This window comes from Lagenorhynchus albirostris, chromosome 4 (genome assembly GCF_949774975.1).
Source record: "Lagenorhynchus albirostris chromosome 4, mLagAlb1.1, whole genome shotgun sequence".
Lineage (NCBI taxonomy): Eukaryota > Metazoa > Chordata > Mammalia > Artiodactyla > Delphinidae > Lagenorhynchus > Lagenorhynchus albirostris.
In genome coordinates, this window is record NC_083098.1 from 17977150 (window position 1) to 17991020 (window position 13871).

At 36.5% G+C, this 13871-nt stretch overlaps 1 protein-coding gene across 1 annotated transcript in view; it reads left to right on the forward strand.

Moving 5' to 3' along the window:
• The window catches only part of MTTP (microsomal triglyceride transfer protein), a 45492-nt gene that overhangs the window by 16137 nt on the left and 15484 nt on the right, over positions 1-13871 (forward strand). The window contains exons 7-11 of the mRNA XM_060147109.1: positions 945-1095; positions 3242-3399; positions 6388-6556; positions 7449-7556; positions 12010-12222. Coding sequence (XP_060003092.1) covers positions 945-1095; positions 3242-3399; positions 6388-6556; positions 7449-7556; positions 12010-12222 — 799 coding nt within the window. The remainder of the gene's footprint in view (positions 1-944; positions 1096-3241; positions 3400-6387; positions 6557-7448; positions 7557-12009; positions 12223-13871) is intronic.

Below are 13871 nucleotides of genomic sequence, written 5' to 3' on the forward strand. Positions count from 1 at the left end.
AAAATTAATATTTTTAATTACTTAGGTTTATCAGGTTTCCATTGCTCTATAACACACCACTCCAAACTTAGTGGTATAAAAAAACAACAATCGCTTTATTATTCTCACTCATAATCCTGGCACTTGCCTTGGTCCTGCTAGGCATGCCTCTCTTGGTGTCTGTTGTGCAGTTGCAGACAGCCACTGACCAGAGATGGTTCAAAGGCTGCTCCCTCACCTATCTGGTGTCTGGGCTGGGAGACTCAAACTACTGAGGCACCTTATGCATCTCTGTTTATTTCCACGTGGCCTCTCAACATGGCAGGTTTGGGTAGCCAGACTTCTTACATGGCAGCTCAATTCTCTCGAGGTATGTGCTGCTAGCATGACAGATGAAAACTGAATTCCCTTTTATGACTTAGCCTTACAAGCCACATATTGAAACTTCTACTGTTCTCTGTGAGTCGGGGCCGTCACAGAGTCCTGCCCATGTTCAAGGAGAGGGATGTAGATTCCACCTCTTAAAGGGAGAGAGGCAAGCTTCTGAAAGAGCATATCAGATAAAAATATTATTGAGGCCAGTTTTGGAAAACAAGATTTCCTAATTGTCTTAGTTAATAAGTGAAACGTGGTTGTACTGAAGACATCATTTTCAGAGAGCTGGGCTAAATCCAAAAGAGGTAACATCACATATCCAGGCAAATTTTCTTTCCTATAGTCTCTTGTCATAGTATTTTTACACTCCAGACTTAAATTTTCGAATCTTTGAGTAAAATTGTTGCTCCAGAAAAATTTCATAATTGTCTTGAGGTTTCTGTTACTGCTGGAGATATCACTGTTTGAATGACATGGCCTTACAGAATTTGAATAAATTAGTATCTTGTTTGCCAAAAGAATGACAATTAGTAGCTTGTTCACTCAAAAGAATGCTGCTAATGTGACATTTCTCTTCCTTGGTTATGCAGGCAGAAATTAGAGCTGAAGACAACAGAAGCAGGCCCAAGACTGATGGCTGGGAAGCAGGTTGCTGCCATCATTAAAGCAATTGATTCGAAATACACGGCCATTCCCATTGTGGGCCAGGTCTTTGAGAGCGAGTGCAAAGGATGCCCTTCTGTAAGTGTGAGCAGCTGCGTTGTGTGGCCAAATCATGGAATAATCATGGCTTAAAGTTCTGTTTTCCTTTTGTCTCCAATGGAAGCTTCAGTTAATTTGTAAAGAAAGTTTACAAAGAACTACCAGCCACCACTGAGTTATAATGGCAGTAGCCTAATAATATGCACCCAAGGTGATGCATAATACAACAATAATTAACCAATGATTACCATCCACTCATTTCAAATAAAAAATGTTATGACTTAAGGAGAGCTTCCTCAGAGCAGCACTTAGAATGCAGTGGGAATAAGGACCTCATGAAGTTAAGGGGAAGCATGGCATCAAGAGCACAGACAGCGGTCTGAATCCTGAAAGTTCTGCCATTTGGTAGTAATATGTCCACAGGTGAAACGTTTTACTGACCTCAGTGTTCTGAGGATCGCTGTGAGGACTAAAAAAGGATACCAAACTCCTTGCCTAAATTGGGAACACTGATTTACCATGCCCCAACCTCCCCTACAGTTACAGCCAGAAATGAGATAGCACATCCCCAAGGCAAAGTGTAGATCATCTCGTAACATTTGTAATCCAGCAAAGAGAAATTTCATTTATTGCATGAATCATTCGTGATGTATGGCCACAGATATGACTCTGGGTTCCAGCATTTCCTAATACTTCACGTCTTGTCAGGAGAGCAAACCCTTGGCTTCAGGCTCTGTTTGTATCTACCAGAAGATGCTCTACCCTTGGCTATTATTAGTGTTGAGAAAAGTAGACACATCAAGCACTAATACCATAATTTGCTTAAAGTGTGAGGCACTAATTCCTTGCTAGTTTCTCAAATATACCAAAATTGAATTAAGGGAAAAACAAAATGAGACAAAAAAAGTAATTGTTCTCACACTTGGTTTTTTCTTTTGTTTTTCTTCCATAAATCATCTCATGTTCTGGTGTAATTTTCTAATGTCATATGAGATGGAAATTATTTAGAAAGTTGACTAATGAAACTAATCATCTTTTCTTACGCTATTAATTTCTCCCCCCACAGTTATCTGACATTATGAGCCATCTAAGATTTTTCATAACTATTTCTTCATTATTATGGGAAAGGTTTATGTCTTTGAGGAATTTGTTTTCCAACTTCAGTATAATGTCACCAGTGCAACCCTTTAAAGAAAAAAACAAATCTGACTTCACATTGATATGCTCTCTGCCCTCAGAAATGACCCAGTAAATCTTTAGCTAAGTACAACTGGAATTTTGTTTTGGAATATCCTCTTAAGATTAGGTAACCAAAAGGGACTTGAAAAAAGAGAAAAATGTATATCTTTTGCTTATTGGAAGGAATGAGTAATTTAAAAACTGGCAGCATGGACATTATTCAGAGTTAGAGGTCACTGATGAGATTTAATACATTCTTTTACAACTGGGGAAAAGTGGTAAACTACGAAAAATAAGTTTTTAGCTTATTTCTAAGCCAAAGGATGTCATTAATTAGAACTATTTACTATTTTGAAAACCACAGTAGCATAATGATGGTGTATGTGAGAATTACCTTTATCTAAATAATACTCTACTTAACACGGATATATGAAATGAACAGTTCAGACCCCAGCAATATGTTTTACTATTGTTTGCAAACTATTTACTATTGTTTGCATCTCATACAGCAGTAAAATAAAGAGAATAGGGAGCTCAAATTATTACAGAAACTGGTTTTCAGTAAGGTTCCACTGCATAAGAAACCTGATACAATTCTTCAGCAGTTCTGATTTTTTCCCCTCCAGAATATCCTGTTGTTAATGAAATTTTGGCATCATTTCACTATGGTAGTCAAAGTATGGCCTCAGATAGAATTCCCTTGTTGTAACCATGGAATGACCCATATGCCCAGAAGCTTGAGGTCCTTTGAGCTAAGTGCTAATAGACAAAGACAGTCCTCCTACAGGGGAATTGTACACAGAGTCAGCAGGCCTCTGGGTTAGCCTCTGAGAGCCACAGGAGTGTGGTATGGACAGGGGGCGATCAGATATATTGAGGTAAGACACAAAAAGCTTCTTTGGCTTGTCAGATACAAAGGAAAGTTTATGTCTGGAAAGAACATCCTTTGTAAGTGTGGATGTTCAGAATTATGAATGTGGTATGGGCCTGCGGCCATGTTTTGCAGCTCTCGGAGCACTGGCAGTCCATCAGAAAACACCTGCAGCCTGACAACCTCTCCAAGGCTGAGGCTGTCAGAAGCTTCCTGACCTTTATTAAGCACCTCAGGACTGCAAAGAAAGAAGAGATCCTCCAAATCCTAAAGGCTGAAAACAAGGAAGTACTGTAAGTGCCCTGAACATTGTGTGGGGTTGTCTGTGGGAAAGCATTACTGGGTTATTGTTTATTAAGCAAGTAAGATCTCTTTTTAACCAACTGCCTCACCTTCCAATCAATTGTTTTGTTGTTTTGTGTTTTCATTGAACAGTTATACCTCAGTGCAGTAATGCAATGGTTAATTGACCAGACATGCAATAACAAGTTTTCAGTAGTGACTCAGAGTGAACATTGTTTTTTGAGTATTCATGAGTTTACATCAGGTCTGGATTGGTACATAGATGGGGGGGCAGGGCTTCATTGTGACACCACGGTGCATGTGCTGCCTCACTGTTGTGAAATTGTGTTCCCTAGCTATTCATTTACACTCGAAAAGATTTCAGAGTTGATTATAAAAACAAAAAACGAATATGATATTTTCAGTTGAAAATGTGGTTTCATTTTTATGTGATCATCCCCATTGAAGCCGTGTTTTAAAAAGAAAATTGAGTACTGAGGTAAACAGCCAAAAGAATCCAGAGAAAAGAAATGTGTACATTATTTGAATATTTGATGAGAGAATGCTTTATTTGACATGCATCGTAAAGAGAGTTGACAAATTACCAAATTTACTTTGTAAATACAAATACACTTTCTAAGTAAAAGTGTTTTGGTCTTGTAATATAAAATTTGTCTGTAACTACAAATTCAACCATATGACACTAATTATCTTAACTGATGATATAGAACATGGCTCAATTAATTTGACAAACAGTGGAAACTAGCCATTAAGATAATAAAAAGTAGAAAGTGGCCAAGTTACACACACGCATGTACACACACACACACACACACACACACACACAGAGCAGCAGTAGTCACTGAGTTCAAGGGACTCAATTACCCAAGAATAAGAGAATTTAGTTTTTTTTCTGAGAAGTCTGTTTATTCTAGATTGTATTTGTTATTTACTCATCTTGAGGACACTAAAAAAATTGATATGAATTCCATATGACAAACCAAAAGTTAGTTGGGTACTATCTTCAAAAATAAATATTTAAACCAGAAGTTAAATATATGCAAAATCATAAATTCTCAGACTCTGTTTTAATCATAGAACTTAGGAAAAATATATTTTAGAGTGACTTATCTTTTTATCAAAAACAAAAATATGACAAGAATAGTGCAAAAATTAGCTATTTAGAACGGAGATTACACTAAGCCTTAGCCTATTTGTATCCTAAAAATTTTAAGGTGGCAATAATTTGTATGATTGCATGATGTAGTTTCTAAATCAGGTTATTTACGCAATATTGTACCATATCATAGGTAACACACACGTAACGTAGTACGGTAGAAAAGATACTAGGATGCGCTAATATCAGAAGACCTAGTTTTAAATTCTGACTTCCAACAACATACAACCTTTAAGTAGGTCATTTACATTTAGCTTCCCTGAGCCTCACTTTCAACATCTGTAAAATACAGAGAATAATTCCTTCTATTTATTGTAGGATAGTGAAAGTCAGGGTGGTGGAATGTAACATTTCCCGAAGTTTTTATTATGTGTATCTTATAACTTATACAATATTAACAAGTATGCCAAGAGGAAAGGCTTCTGTGAGCAACTGAGTTTGAAAAACACTGGGAGAAACCAAGTTAAACAGTTCTCTGCTACAGAAATATCCAGCATCTTTAATCTGATAATATTATGTATAAGTTTCCTTAAACATATTCCAAACTTACACAACTTTGAAAATCCCTTTTCTTAAAGCATTTGGTAGGACTAGTATTGCATGAAAAACACTTTAGGAAACACTGCAATTAAAGACCGTGTACTCCAGTCAGAAAAACCTGAGTTCCAATCCTAGCTATATTTTTACCAGCTATGGGACCTTGAACAAATGACTGGATATCTCTGTTTCTTTATATATAAGGGAGAATATTAGCATTAAACTGATAGAGATGTTCAGTGAGGTGATGGTATTAAAACCAGCATATATTTATTGAACATTTACAATGTGCCAAGCACTATTCTAAGTGTTTTACATAGATCATGTAATTTAATCCTCTCAACAATCCTAAAATAACTACTGTTTTTAGCCCCATGTTACGGATGAAGAAGTTAAAGCGAAAAGAGTTTGCACACCTAAAATTTCTAGTGCAATAATAGACACTTAATAAGTATTACCTCTCTCTCAGTTTGCTTCATTCACTAGGCTTTTTGTTAGGATCAAAATGGTATAGTGCAAGAATATCTTTTTAAAAATGTATAACATATTAAATACATGTATGGTATGTTATGTGAATGTGGAATAAAATATATATCAATACATGCCTAATATGTTCATTAGTATGGCAACTAGTTTCAGAAATTTTACCATCCCAAGACTCAGCCAACAAAAGATTCTTGATGAGTAGAATATGTAACTAGCACTTTCCTGCAGGAGTTTTGCTCTGCTCACAACTAATCATTGTGGTTGAACTTGAACTATACCATGGTGCTTTTTATTTTTTAAAAAATGAGCAAAAATGTCTCTCTTGGATATAAATGAAAGTTTAAAGAATGCCCCACCTTTCCATTAAATAATACTGCCCTAGTTAAGTTATGTATTTGAGAAATGTATATATTTGCAAAGCTAATTAGAGAAAGAATTGATTTGGGGGATCATAGCTTTTATATATGACCCATACAGAAAAGTTTGAACCTAATTTATAATATTATTTATATGATTTTATTTATAAATCTCCAAATTATATTTGGCTTAGGCTAATACAGTAAAATTAATTTGTATATTCTGATTATACATTGAGGAGAAAGAAGGGAGTTAAGGGAGAGATTTCAAATAAAAGGGGGAAGGGTCTTTGGTGAAAGTCATTCATTTTTCTTTTGTTTAAATAAAAAAATTTTCACTTCTTTAGGAAATGTAAACCAATGGGGTCTATGAATGGTAGCGATTCAAAATAATTTCTTAAGCACCCTAAACATTGATATCCATGACCATGCCTTTTTTGTAGACCCCAGCTGGTGGATGCTGTCACCTCTGCTCAGACCCCAGACTCATTAGATGCTATTTTGGACTTTTTGGATTTCAAAAGTGACAGTAGCATTATCCTCCAGGAGAGGTTTCTCTATGCCTGTGGATTTGCCTCCCATCCTGATGAAGAACTCCTGAGAGCCCTCGTTGTAAGTCAAATGGAAACTGCAAAAATAAAGGCTCTGGGCTGCTCTTAGGAATCTAGGCAGTAATTAAATTTGCTAGCATCAGAATACAGGCTGAAATACAGCCTTCTGATTAGTCATATTCAAATTCCTTTGGACTATTTTCTTTCTGTTAATCATTACCTGTACAGTAGATTATTTCACATAGTGTCTTCTTTGTAATTCCTCTAAATAACTTAAACTATACTTTATGGAAATTTAAAGATTGTGTTCACCTATCATATAATGTAACATAGGACAAAATTTCAGAGGGGAGAAGTTTTGATTATGCTTCAAAATTTGATTTTAAAAGATTTGTTTTGACTTCAAAAATCTTCATGGTATTTGATGTACAGTACATTGTATAATGTATAATCTTATACATGTTATATATATATATATATAAGATATAATTCTTCTGATATTAAAAATTATATTGGAAGCAAAAGCTAGAGTTCTCTTGGATCCAAGGTTTAAAAACAAAAAGTGCACTTATTCACTTATGATTTAGGGGAATAGTTCATAATCTTTTTAGAAAATGGGTTTGTTTGAAAAATCTGATACCCATACATAAAATTACCCACACATAAAATTTTACAGATCAATTTTTGGATTCACTGACCCAATGAGCCCAGTCCATAAACCTCTCAGGACTTCACAGACCCATGTTAAAAATACCTGAAAGAACTCTAAGACTTTTCAACCCAAAGCTAGACAGTGAATTTGTAAGTGTCCCCAAAGCAAAATTCAGAGTTTGCCACCTAGGAACATAAAAACAATTTCCTCAGACTTTGGCTACTTTGTTTCTTTACTTAAAATATCCCTTGGAAATGTTTAAACGTTTCGGTAACCTATTTTATCCTTGTTTGGCTAATAGAGTAAGTTCAAAGGTTCCTTTGCGAGCAATGACATCAGAGAATCCGTTATGATCATCATTGGGGCCCTTGTCAGGAAGCTGTGTCAGAATGAAGGCTGCAAACTCAAAGTAAGTGCAAATCCAATCTCATTTATCGTATCTATAGTTCCGGACCAATCTATTTAACATTTACCGTGCTGCCCACCATTGGGGCAGAAATCAAATTTGTATGGTTTTTATGACATCAAAGGACTATGACTTCTTATATTTTTCAATTTCCATAATTATTTGAGTTGGCTGGTTTACTTCAGCAATCATATATCAAATATCTTGGCTAAACACAAAACTCACATATAAAAACATCCATTCAGTAGTATTTAATGAGTGTTTACTCTGTGCTAGGCATTATGCTAATGCCTTAATATAAAGATACATAAAACATTCTACCATCCTCAAAGAACTCCTAGTCTGTTTATCAAATGCAAACAGATAAATAATAATATTGAAATATAAAAAGAGTGCTCTGGGGCTTCCCTGGTGGTGCAGTGGTTAAGAATCTGCCTGCCAATGCAGGGGACATGGGTTCGAGCCCTGGTCGGGGAAGATCCCACATGCCTCAGAGCAACTAGGCCCATGCGCCACAACTACTGAGCCTGCGCTCTAGAGCCTGCAAGCCACAACTACTGAGCCCGTGTGCCACAACTACTGAGGCCCACGTGCCTAGAGCCTGTGCTCCGCAACAAGAGAAGCCACTGCAATGAGAAGCACCGCAATGAAGAGTAACCCCCACTAGCCGCAGCTAGAGAAAGCCTACACGCAGCAACAAACACCCAATACAGACAGAAATAAATTTTAAAAAAAAAAAGAGTGCTCTGCAAATACTACAGAAGATGCACCAAACTATTCTGCTTGGGAGTGCTGGGGAAGCTGTCACCAAAATGATAATATCAAATAGCTTAGCCTAGAAGAGGTTTTTAGGTGAAGAGATAGTTTTGTGGAATAAAGGACGTTCTAGGAGAGATACAATAATGTATAAAAAAGCCCAAACTCAAAATGAGCCTTGTATGCTTGAGAACAGTGAGAAATTCTGTGGGGCTAGAGCAAAAAATATGTATGTTTGTGGGGCAGATAGGTGGGAGTGCTGATGAAGGAAAGAAGGGAAGAGAGAAGAGAGGTAGGCTGGATCTCTATTAATGGCAAGCTAAGGAGTCTCGACTTCATTCTGTAGAGAAAAGGGAGAATAATGTGGTTTTTAGGTGGTGAATGACACACGCCGATTTTTTTAACCTAGGAAGAAGCAAAATGGTATATAGTCTGGGTGTCAGCTGCATTAGGGCCAGTACGATCTGATCAGAAATGTTTGCAACAACCTGGGCACGAATTAATAAAGGTCTGCATTAACGTAGGTGCTGTACGGTGAGAGAAGGAGACAGATTCAAGAGCCCTTTCGGAGATAGAATCGATAGTATTTAGTGACTGATGGGATGTGGGGAATGAGAAAGAGGTGAGAATCCAGGTGACTGTTAAGCTTCCAGGTTAGGATACTAGATGTATGGTGATGTGAACCACTTAAGCAAAATTTATATAGAACCTGGTTTGGGGGTGGGAGGAGGGTAGAGCTATTAATTTGGCTATGTTTTGGCTATGTTTGAATCCTTTGGGACACCAGGTTGAGTTGCCCAATAGGCAGATGGCCACATCCATCTGTAGCTCAGAAAAGGAGTTAGGACCAGGAATAGAGAGTGACTGAAACCTTAGGAGACAATGGGATTACCCAAGGGAGGCATATAGGGTGAGAAGGAAACAAAACAAAGGATTACATTTAAAGTTCTTCTGATAATGGGACAGCCTAGTTATCACATCTTTAAAGTTACCTTATGAGTATAGCTGTAAACTATCCATCACTGTCATTCAGTTTTGTTAATGTTTTTGAGCAACTTTTAAAAAAATGCATCTTTGAAGATAATGAGACTTGGCTACCAAATGGACCATAGCAAATGTTCAGATTTTCTTTTCAACTTTCTGCTGTGGAATACTCATCTATCTTTTGCCCATATCAAAGACATCTGGATAGAAAGAAAACGATGTATTCTAAATACACATTTAAGGCATCTGCTGGGCACACAATCCACAATACCTTACTGTGCAAAAGGTACCTGCGAAGCTATCGAGTGCTATAGCTGTTCAGCATTTACTGGCATGAAAGCTACTGCCCTATGACAGTCTAAATGGCAGCTACACAGGTCACAATGAGTACTAAACCTCTATTTCTTTTTTCTATTTGTTTTTCCTTACATTTTGATCTCCCTGTATCCTAATTTCTTTTTTCACCAAATTTATATTTGAAAAAATTCAAACCTATGGAAAAGTTGTAAGAATAGCACAATTCCATTAATATTTGTATACCTGCTTCATCTGGATTTGCCAATTGTTAACGTATTATCATATTTGCATTACCTCATTCTGTTTTATTTCATTTTATATTATTTTGGTTGAACCCTTTGAGAGTAAGTTGCATGCATCTGACATTTTACTCCTAAAGACTTTTACTTCTTATTATTCGAGTGCCATTGCATCTAGGCTCTTATAATGGACAAAATACATATATTTACATTTATTAAATTGCTAGTTCATACTGCTACCTCCAGTTCTACAGGGTTCTTCCTCTCCTTCCATCATTCTGTAATTATACCTTCCTTCTCCCACAGTGAGAACCCTGGTTCTCAAGAACATTAATATCCTGATTCATTTGCTCAATCCTAAAACATGTACAAAATAATTTTGGAATTGTTACACCAACGTCATTACAAAAACCAAACTGACTTAAATAAAGTTCAAGACTTCATCACAGTCTTTTTGACCTTAGAATATATTTCACTAAAGGTATACAGTCAGAGGACTATGTTCAAACATTGTTTGGATTAATTCTTTTTTATTCTCTTCTGTTTAGTTATGTTATTACTCATTTGCTTCTGTTTGAAATCAATTTTAGCCACCTTTCATCCTTGTTGACTTCATTTTATTTCTTGAACATATGGAATAGTAACATGATTCAAAAGTCAGGACTTTATTTGAAAAGTATTCTCAAAGAGGTCTCATTCCCTTTCCTACTCTTCCACCCATTCTCACCTACCTTTTCTATGTAAGCAGTGTCATTAGTTTTAGGTTCTCCTTTCTGTTTCTTTTTGCAACAGTAAGCAGATGTACATACACATTTTATTTCTTTTTTCTTGCACAAAATATAGCCTTATATACACTCTCTTGCATCTTCTTTTTTCCACTTAACAACATACCTTGGAAATCACCCCATACTGGTTCACAGAGATCTTCCTCCTTCCTTTTACAACTGCCTAGTACTCTATTGTGTGTTAAACTGAGGCACAACAGTTTATTCTCCCATGTATGGTCATTAGGTGGTTTCCACTATTTTTACTATTACAAATAATGCTTAAATGAATAATCTTAGGCACACTTCCTCTTAATTTTGGAGATACAGCTTCAGGGCCAGGGTATTGGATCAAAATGCAGATTTGTTAGATTTTGCCAAATTATCTTCCATAGGAATTGTAGCATTTTATGCTTCCACCTGAATGCCTATTTCCCTGTAGGCTCAATAACAATGTATGTTGTCAAACTTTTGTATTTTTAAAGATCAATCTGGTAGTTGAGAAATGGTATTTCTTTAATTACATTTGAAGTTTAGCATCTTCATTCTCTTTGGAGGCCTTTTATATCTTCCCTACCCCCCATCTCTCCCATGGTGTGTGTGTGTGTATGTGTGTGTGCACGTGTGTGTGTACCTGCAGCCTGGTTTCAGAGTTTATAAATCCTATAGATGGATTAGATCTTAGGAACCTTTACTTTACAGATGATACTGAAGCCCCTAAAACATACGTAGCAGCAAAGGTAAAATAAGAACCTAGATGTCCCTATTTCTAATTTGTTTTTCCATTAAACTGTTAACTTGCTAGTTCATAGTTTCTAGGCCAGAAAACTAAAAGGCCTTTTCTGATTAAAGAATATGTTTGAAAAGCACCTAGCAAAGTACATGCTACATAAAAGGCATTCAAGGGATGTTTTTTGAACAGTATGTCAGCATTAATCAAATTTGGAATCAAGTGGAAACAAGCACTTTTTAAACATTTAGAACAAGACCTTACAGTTGAGTGCTAAGTGCTTTCACCGAAGTTGTTACTAAGGAAAAGGTGTGTGCCACCATTTAGGCACCATCTAACCATTATTTTAGAATTTCAGTGAATGGGCAGTTTTAGGAATAATCGATCACAAGGGAATTTTAAAAATGACTTTATGCATTCAGAATGTGTTTAAAAGTAAATATGCCCATTATTAATTATACTCATTGCTTCTTAATATGTTAATGTATGTATTTTTTAAAAAAAACAACACCACCTTTATCAAGCTTTACTTGTTCATTTTCATTGTGTGCCTCAGTCAGGCAACCAGTGTAAAACTTTCTAAAACCTTAGGCTGTTATCCTGGACACAAGAGTGAAGCTGATCTTACCCAAGCTTTGTTTAATATATGGTTATGCATATGTCTGATGTAGAATGTGATTCTTTAGGGAGTGGTAGAAGCCAAGAAGTTAATCTTGGGAGGACTTGAAAAAGCAGAAAAAAAGGAGGACAAAATGATGTACCTGCTGGCTCTGAAGAATGCCCGGCTTCCGGAAGGCATCCCACTCCTTCTGAAGTACGCAGAGACAGGAGAGGGGTCTATCAGCCACCTTGCCACCACCACTCTCCAGAGATATGATGCCCCTTTCATAACTGATGAGGTAAATTCTCCAAGAATGTTTGCAACATTCACAAAAGGAAAAAAGCATGCCTAATCACAAGTCAGATGCAAACTTCTCTGAAGTCACCCTATTTTTTTTTCCAAACTAACAATCTCTCTTTCCTGTTAGAAATAACCCTTAAATTGGATTTAAGGCTCTTCTGAAGCAGCCTCACATTTTGAATAGATAATGTCCTATATCCTGAAGCATAAATATTGAAGCACATTCTCTTGTTTTATCACCAAAGGTAATAGATAATGCTAAGATATAGGAAGTCAAGAGTGTGAAAGGAAGATAAGGCAAGGGGAGCTGAATCTAAAGCTAAAAGATGAGAAACGGTCAGGCAGAAGAAAGGATATGTGTGTTGGATAGAATATGAGAAAGAAGTGGGAGTCTTTCAAGCAGGGGAAGCATATGGGTGAAGACCCACAAATGGGAAAGAGGGTGGAATATTCCAGGAAAAGAAATAAGTCCAGAATGACTGGTCCATGAAAAGTTAGGGAAAACATCTCTGCAATATGGTTATGCAGCCTGTACTTGAATGTTTCTGGTGACTAGAAGTTCAATATTTCACAAGACTTCTTCATTATTGGACAACTCACACCGTCCGATTTTTTTGCTCATATCAAGGTGATATCTTCCTTCCCGTGACTAACACTTATTTGTCTTAGTTTGGCTTCCCCTCCGGCAGGAGAATTCTACAAGTATTCGAATGGAGGCAAAGTCCTCTCTCCTTTTGGGTACCAATGCCAGTTCCTTCAGCAATTCCCTGTTAAATATGATTTCAAAATATCTTCCCCAGGATGAATTCTTATTGTCAAGTGGTCTTCTTAAAATTAATATCAAAATTCAATAAAGTACTCCAAATGATAATAAAAAAAAAGAAACAAATTCTTTTCTGAAATATCTTTACTTCCACAAGTTTTAAGATGCTCTTAAATTTTTTGACACTGGAATAACCTGGCTTAAGTACTACCATGTTGGTTCCTACAGCTGCATTTTCAGGAAGCCATCCCAGCTACACTTTTTTTTAGGGCAGAGAATGTTTATAAAGTGTAAGATAAACTGCCTGCTGAGAGTGATGTTCCCAGTTTGCAACTATGTTTTGTATCACAGTTGATAAGCTGCAAAGTGTGGTAATTAGGGTCATGAGTTTTTGACATAGACAGACCAACATATGGATTCTGGCTCTGTCCCTTCCTAGTTGTTTTTGCTTAGGTGATTCTTAATTCCTATATACTTGACAACAAAGCTCAACATTTGCGGGAGATAGAAAAAGACAGAGGAAAGTAGAACTGAAAGAAATATTTATAAATGCCTAGTACAGAACCCCAAGCACTGCATATTGTTAGGCAATGCTAGTGACCAATGAAATTATTTGTTGCCGCAGAATGTAATTATTTTGGCAAATTTTCTTTTGTGTTAATGTTTTGTTGAAAGAAGAAAATCCTCTAATATGACTTATGGACTTTAGGTGATAATGATGTATCAATGTAGATTCATCAAATGTAACAAATGTACCACTGAGATGCAGGATGTTATACAGGAGGAGGTTGTTTGTTGGGGGGAGAGGGGAGGCATGTGGAGCACGAGGTATATAGGAATTCTATACTTTAAGCTTAATTTTGCTGTGAACCTAAAATTGCTCT